Source organism: Aythya ferina (genome assembly GCF_964211825.1).
Source record: "Aythya ferina genome assembly, chromosome: 5".
In the NCBI taxonomy this organism is placed as follows: Eukaryota; Metazoa; Chordata; class Aves; order Anseriformes; family Anatidae; genus Aythya; species Aythya ferina.
Window position 1 is genome coordinate 47,365,428 of NC_140301.1, and position 8,266 is coordinate 47,373,693.

General features: G+C 34.8%; 1 protein-coding gene across 3 annotated transcripts in view; it reads left to right on the plus strand.

Moving 5' to 3' along the window:
• Positions 1 to 6,628, plus strand: part of TTC8 (tetratricopeptide repeat domain 8) — a 45,307-nt gene extending 38,679 nt beyond the window's left edge. For all 3 annotated transcript variants that reach the window (XM_084519944.1, XM_084519942.1, XM_084519943.1), the window contains 4 exons: positions 56 to 230; positions 1,536 to 1,658; positions 3,987 to 4,070; positions 5,934 to 6,628. In XM_084519944.1, coding sequence (XP_084376070.1) covers positions 56 to 230; positions 1,536 to 1,658; positions 3,987 to 4,070; positions 5,934 to 6,050 — 499 coding nt within the window. In that variant the 3' untranslated portion in view covers positions 6,051 to 6,628. The remainder of the gene's footprint in view (positions 1 to 55; positions 231 to 1,535; positions 1,659 to 3,986; positions 4,071 to 5,933) is intronic.
• The last annotated feature ends 1,638 nt before the right edge of the window (positions 6,629 to 8,266 follow it).

Sequence of the window (8,266 nt, forward strand, 5' to 3'; positions counted from 1 at the left end):
TGAATTCAGATTTGAAATTAATATAAAAAATAAGAAATATTTTCTTTCAATCTAGGCGGCTTCTGCAGATGGGTGTCTATAACTGCCAGCTTTTTAACAATCTGGGCCTCTGTTGCTTCTATGCCCAGCAATATGATATGACACTAACTTCATTTGAACGTGCACTGTTTTTGGCTGCAAATGAGGAGGAGACGGCAGATGTGTGGTATAACTTGGGACACGTGGCTGTGGTATGAAAAATATTAACAATCCTTCTGAATGAGTGCGATTTTACAGAAACCGGAAAAAGAATAGCCAGGAAGGAATCATTGTCCTACTTTGAAATATGAAACCTGCTAGTGTATTGGATAAAGTATAGTACAGACTTAATTAAGGGTTTATTTGCACTTCAGAGAGAGGAAGAGGAAAAGAAAAAAGCTCTATACATCATCACAGAATGTGGTTTACTCCTGCTAAAAGATTCTCCCTTTCTAACAGTCTTTAACCTTCCCTTATTTCTGAAAATCTGTAACACGTACCAGCCCTTGAGGGCCTTTGCAGCAATACAAGCTAATCTGACATAAAATTGAATTCAAGATGTTTTTTCTCTGAGCTTTTATTTATATGACATGGAGCATTAGATTAATTTTGTTGTCAAAAGTGCCTATTGAGCATCGTGGAACAGACACTAAAATACCTAGTCTTCTGTTTTGTAGGCAGCAACAGAGATATTGTTTAATTGTGTCATCAAATTTGTTAAATTCGTACACTAATTTTCATCCATTGCCCATTTTTGAAGATGTTATTCCAGAAGTTATGTTAGATTTCTGTTTATCTGTCCAGAATAAAGTTATCAAATAATGTTTTGCTAGCTTTCTCGCATGGGTTCTGTCCAAATGCTGATTGCTATTTAACTTAAGTCAGAGAGAAACTGAACTGTTCATCTTGATTGTGTATCAACTAGGATAACATGTTGATTTATACTACCTAAAACACTGAAATTTGAACTGATATGCATATATTCTTCAGCATTTTTCACTTTTAAGGTTTAACCTGATGCTGTGTCAATGTTGGTCATAAAACTAGAACATTAACATGTAGACAATGTCTCCATACAAAGAGATTAATCTCCCTTTGTTTTTGTCTTCTAATAAGTAGGCTTATATGTGTTTGCTTTCTTTTTGAATCCATTTAAAGACAGAGAAGCAAGATAACTTTTCCCCTGGAGACATCTCTGTTTTTCTTACCCTACTAAAAGGGTAGCGTATAGCATGGTCAGTATAGATGGCACTTTAGCCATCTAAGCATTCAGTTAGATGAAGAATCTCACTTAAAGCATGTAAATTTGTGCTGGAGAGGAACAATTCTGTCTCAGTAAAGAATGAGAAGCAAATGAGATGGTCTGGGAAAAAAGCACATATGGTTCTGATCAGCATGCTTTTATTGTAATTTGCATTTCATGATAGTACATATGGATGAAAAGATAGCCAAGACAACAAAACAGATGCATGTTGTTTCCAATCTTTTCACAAATTAAAATACGATCTTTCTTTTAGGGGATAGGAGACCTGAATCTGGCTTACCAGTGTTTCAAGCTGACATTAGTCAACAATAATGACCATGCAGAAGCTTACAATAACTTGGCTGTACTGGAAATGCAAAAAGGTCACATCGAGCAGGTTGGTATTAACCTCAGCCTAAGCAGAATGCTTTCTTTGGCCTGTTTGTACTTGAAGGTTACTACTATAGGCACAAAAAATGATGAATTTTATGAATGGTTCAGTGTAACCTCCACATTATCATGCTGTCTCCCATTAAACTGCTTATTCTTAGGCATATCCAAATGATTCGTCCAAGATGAACAAGGTTTGCAGTGACTTCGAAGTTGTTGAGATCTTTTTTTCTAAATTGATGCCTATAACAAAACCTATCATACTATAGTCATCACTTAAATTACAACTTTGACTATATATTCAATTTAAAGTGTAGATAATATACTTTTGTTGGGCAACAGAAAACAACAATCAGATCACCTCTTAAAAGATTTTTTCAACAAGGAGACTGCTTTTAAGTTTAGTCCCAAAGCAGCAGATTCTTGTGAAACATTTTCATATCAGTAACCTTGGTGGTTCATTTTACCTACTGTGAGTACACTGTGTTGTGTTGCAATTAGCTATATAATTGACATGCATAGTGGATTGAAAGTAGTAATTTTTATACACATGAAATGAAAGTTATTATCTATTTGTTGGTCCGTTAGAACTACTCTGGACTGTTTTAATCTTTCTCTATGGGAGCTATGGGAGCAATGGGAGCAAGACTATTGTGATGGGTTTGTGTAGACTTCAAAAAGCTGCAATATTATATAAAGACTTTTTTGAAAATCTTTTTGAAGAGCAAATAATTCTTATAAGATAACTTTATTCAGGTGGGCTGGCAATTGTCATGGAAACATTGAAATGAACCCAACACTGGATGTTTTCAGTGACAAATGAAGTTCGGTTTTGGTTTCAGTTTGGTTTCAGGCATACTACCGATATTTAAAACCCATCTGGAATGTCTATCCAATTTCTATGGAGGTTGTCACTGATAATAGTCAGGATTCCAGAGTCTTTCCATTATAATGAAATGTTTTATGTCCATTTTATTTTTCAGCTTTAAAATTTCAAATTTCTTCTTGTATCACATGAATAATAAAAATTCAGGATCACAGCAATAAATGCATGTATAGGACAATAAAAAATATGAAGATATTTTACTTATCTTTGGTTTTATTTTATTTTACAATGTTAGTACATGCATTTACTCAACTTTGTCAAATTAAGGGATTTTTATTAAATTCTTTGCTCTGCCTTTCAAAAAAGTTAGTAGATACCATTGCTATTAAAAGATCTGATATATTTATATATTTTCAAAACTCTCCATTTTTTTGTGAAAGCATTCACAAGTTGACCTGATTGTTTAATTGAAATTATGGCACAAGAATTCACCTTTTGATTCTTAATTTTTTAATTAATTTTTAATACTAGTGTTTTGCTGATTGTAAAAAAGATCGAATCCAGCAAGTAGACTGTTTAATTTTTAATGTATTGAGTAATGTCAAGCTTTACAACTTCATATTCCCTCAGTGATTTGTTTCAAAGTCCACCTCAGCCCCAAGGATCTTTTTCTTTTCTTTCTTTCTTTTTTTTTTTTTTCTTTCTTTCATGGAGGGATCATTTTACTGTATTTCTCCAAAAGTCTGGGCAGCTTAGGCTGAGCAAGACAACATGTGTGGTCATTTGAGAGAATGTATGGTCACACACATCTGTCCATCCCTTCAACTCTCCCTTCATCCTTAAAGAGAAAGTGATAAAAGCTCTACTATCTAAGTTCTGAGGAAAGCACAACTTGGCCATTTCAATTCCACACACAAACAAAGCTGCAGGGACAATAACAGAGGGGCATTATATTAGTTATTAACCTGGTTCTGGATGCCTTATAAACCACCTTGATCTCATGTTCTTTTGTTTGTTTGTTTTCTTTTCTTTTTATGCTAATAGGAAGTGTGAAAATAACATTGAAGGCTTTTATGCAAAATGTTGAATGTGTGAACTGTTTCATTTTTATGATAAAGTTTAGATTTCTGGGGATGCTTAAGACTGAATCACTGTTACACAGTGCCGTCAGGGACAATGGATACCTTCAGTGGGACTTTAACTGCCTTTTTTTAAATGACTATATTCAGTATATAGAGCTGAATTGCCTAATTAAATACGGTCCCAACACAGCCTTTCTAACTCCATCAAGAGTCTTGTTCATTTCATTACTTTTAAACTGTATTATGCCTAGATTTACTATTGGTGTAGCTTATATGTAGTGTAACCCATATGTAGTGTGGCATTATTAGCAAAGGCCTAGTAAAGAGAACCCAAAATGGTTTCTTTCAAGAAAGATGAAAATTGCTTTAGATTCTTGTTACCCTCCCTTGCAGATTTCACTACTTTTTTTTTTCTTTCTCTACACAGGCAAGAGCTTTGCTGCAGACTGCTTCATATTTAGCACCTCATATGTATGAGCCCCATTTTAATTTTGCAATACTCTCAGAGAAGGTAATGTACAGTCCTATTTTAAAATCTTAAAAATTGAGCCTTGGTGGGGGGGCAGTCGAGTTTTTATTGTTATTACTCAGAGTTCTAAACAGCTAAGACAAAACAATACTTAGGTTGGATATTAGGAGAAATTTCTTTACTGAAAGGGTTGCGTGGCATTGGAATATGCTGCCCAGGGAAGTGGTTGAGTCACCATCCCTGAAGGTCTTCAAGAAAACTGTATATTTGAAATTTAGTAGCATGGTTTAGTTGTGGACTTCAGTACTAGTTTAAAGGTTGGACTATATGATCTTAGAGGTCTTTTCCAACTTGAATGATTCTATGATTCTATGAGTATGTACTGCGCAAACTCAAGATAGAAGTGAAGTTACATTTTAATACCCAGAATATGTATAAAAGTTGCCATTCGAATGTTTGGTTTTGAGAATGTGAGGCCAACTAGCCATAGAGTAACTTTGCAATTCTCCAAATGCACTGAAGATGGACAGTCCATTAATAATTCCATCTACACTCTTTACAGTCATCGGCTTTTTCAGAATGTGAACTGAAATAGTATCAAATGATTTATCAGTGATTATATAATATATATATAAATATGGAATCCCAATCATTCATCCCATGGTTTTAGTAATCTCAAAAGTAATATCTCTTCTTCAGCTTTATGACCACTGAATTTTGTGTGTTAGTATTTTTTTCATAATGAGTGTCTCAGACACTGAATTAACAGCGTGTCTGACATTACTATTAATAAGGAGAAACTTGTCCAAGTCCCCATATTTTTACAAGAAAAATAGTATTTCTTGGCTTGTGCCTATATCTTCAAGATTCTTTTATGAGTCTGTGTTGTGTGGGCAGCCCAACTCCTACAGATTGCATCAAGGAGTGAACAACCCATTACTTTGTAAGCATATCCTCTTCATTGTGAAACAGAATATGGTTTGGAATAATTGCATTATATACTTACTGATTAATGACTAAATCCTAGTCTGCAAATGGTTAGTTATGTAGCTTTTGCACAGAGGAACTGCACAGGCTGTGGAAGAAGACAAATGGCAAGGTCAACTAACTGTTTATGCAGTGCGATAATGCAATTCTTAGATTCAGTGTAATGTCATGGTTTATAGGATGTAACTTCTCTGACCAGGACCTGAACCTCTGTGTTGACAGACACACAGGCAACAAAGGTCACCTGCTGCCACTTTCTGCTGCTTCTCCCTTTCCATCCAGAAGCTATCACTTTTTCTAGATGGGGTTTCAAACTTTTGGGTTCTTTTTTTCTGAACCCACTTTCTGAGGTGCTCTCCTTACATCACTTCCCTCTTCAAAGAAATGATGTCTATTTGCTCCCAACTTTACTTTTTCCTAATGTGGAAACATACTTCAAAAAACAATAGAGGAGCAATATACATCTCATCAGCTCTGTGTGCTATCCTGCATCTCTGTGAGGTTGCAGATCACATGGAGTTGTGACCTTTGCAGAGGCCTGATTGGCTCTCTCTTTTCTATGAGACAACATTTATGGGATTTAAAACCAAGTCTTCCATTTTTTATTCCTCCTAACTTTAAGCACTGAGCGTAGGGTACCTTGTCCTTTCTCCAAGAAGTCAGGTAAGATATAAAGTTACTGTCTTGATGCATCCCTCCCATTAAAAAAGAAAACACACACTTATTTTTATTCTCACCCCTTAAAGTAAGAGGGAAAAAATCCTGAGTCTGAAAAATTGCATAGTCTGTTTTATTTGTTGTGTCTGAGGACCAGCTATGTTTAAACATTTGTGAGTGTCAGAACTGTACTTTACAGAATATATGATGCAAATACTGTAGTGCTTGCATTTACAAAACTAGTTTGTGTGTTTCTTATAGGTTGGAGATCTTCAGAGGAGTTACACAGCTGCTCAAAAGTCAGCGGAAGCATTCCCAGGCCATGTTGATACACAACAGCTCATCAAAAGATTAAAAGAGCGCTTTGCTATGCTCTGATGACATATTTTTAACATGTAAAAAAAAAAATAAAGTTAGCCAGAGTTAATATCCCATATATTTTATTGTAAGTAGATAAACAATACTTAATTCCTCTTGCAAAACCTGTGCTGCTTAGAGTAGCAGAAAAGGTTCAAGAGTCCTAATTAGTGTGTGTCATCTTAAAACTCATGACTTATCAAAATGAAGCTAGAACATGTTACAACTACATACAGCTGAGAATACAAGGGTGGCAGGATATTGCCAATATGCAATTTTCAAATGGTTGTCTGATATATTAACAAGTAAGTCCTCATTTAAGATTAATGAGCATTTTAAAAGATTTTTTTCTGACTTTTCTGCAGAAAAAAAAAAAAAGTTTTAAAATATTCCTGTGTGACAATCTGTCAAGCAACACAGAGTAAGAATACTTCCTAACTGGTCTTCAAACATAGCTTTTGATAGTGTACTTTCTTACAGAATGTTAAATTTTAAAATTAAAGTAACCAAAAATGCATTTAAAAACATAGATGCAAAACAGAAGTTCTTATATTCCTTGTTTTACTTTATGAGTGAAATAAATTCCAGTTTGTATGGTTTGTCTTGTTTACTTATATAAATTAAAATTGCATCCTTACTGCCTTGAAAATAAGAGTCAGAGGCCATAAAGTATTTGGAAAGACTCAGCAGAAGTGGTACTAAATCGCAGAAATACATGTGCTCCTTTTTACTGAGAGAGCTTAATCTTCATTTCACTGAGGGAAAAGGTTATGTCAGTAAAAAGCTTGCAGAGTTAACTACTAATGACTGAGAATGAAACGGTGACTGGGTGGTTATCTGTGCTACCAGGTAAGCACTGTTGCTAAATAGTTGTTAGGATCATCCTAACTACATGAATGCTACTAATAAGAAGCAAAGACTTTGTCACTTACCTTTGTGTTGTAACTAAAAGTGATAAATTGGCATGATTTCCCAACTTGACCTTTAAGAAATGTGGGATGTTAAGGCATTCTAACATCCTTTAAAAATCTTTACATGCTTAATGATTGTCTTGGCTTAGGAGCAACCCTAAACACACTTATGAATATTATATCTTCCTTTTTACTATCCATTATTTCCAAACCCTTGTATTTGTATGATCGTTGTGGCTGATGAAGGTAGGTGCTGGGGATCTTCGAGAAGTCAGAAAGCAGTCTGGAGGTGACAGTTAGCAATACAATAACAAACAGGTGTCACAACGTGTTGTGAAATGCAAAAGCATTGTCTGTTGAAGAAATGCAGCACCTTTAGTGGAAATCTCATTTTTTCTATGTTGAACTTTATATTGTGAAAATTTTGTCACAAGCTAATGATGACAGAACCTTAGTTATCAGTCATTTTCATTACCTAACTTAGATTTTACTTTCTGCTATAGAGGAAGAATTTATAAGGAACTTTCCTCCTTTGATCTACTCCACTTACGTCGTTTCAGTTGACAGTGCTAAACTTACCAAGCCAAGCTATCAGAAAAGAAAATGTCTTAGCAGTTTAAATACACCTGTTGAGAATTTGTGAAGGTCATATTATTAATTCAAAGTATTTTTAAGATTGCATAGTAAATAAAATTCTTACCACATGGGCCAAAACTGAAAATCCTAATAGAAATTAAGTTTTTAATCCACTGTGTGGCAGCTCAGTTGTTCCTTAGAGGTGTTTTTATAAGATCCCACCTACTGTGATCACTACTCAAGTTGATGAGCTGAATAACTTTTTATTTTTAGGAAATCGTACTCCTTAGAACATAGATCTAACATGATAATTCATTTAATATTGGGATATGTGTGGACTTTGAAAGGGAAAAGGCCCATGTATGATAAGGAATCCTTTATACAATATTCTGGTGTAAATTGATTTAAAACACACACACCTTTAAGTAAGGATTAAAACCTTTTTAGCTCCTTAATTTAAAGCAAGCCATTCCAAATTAATCCTACACAGTGTGTTTTGATTGCCCCAAAAGGCAGCAGCTACTTGCTTTGTTGACCTTTCACGCCCCAAAGCAAGGGTATGATGGAATTTTTTATTTTTTTCCATGAGTAGTACACATACAAATTAAATCAAATGTGGTAATGAGAACAGCACCGCAGTGAAACAACAGATGAATGAGCAGGCAGTTTGTCATGGAAGAATCTTTCGATTTTGTTTTATGTTGATTTGGGGCAAGCTCCAGTGAACAGATGAATTGGCACCCCCTGGGG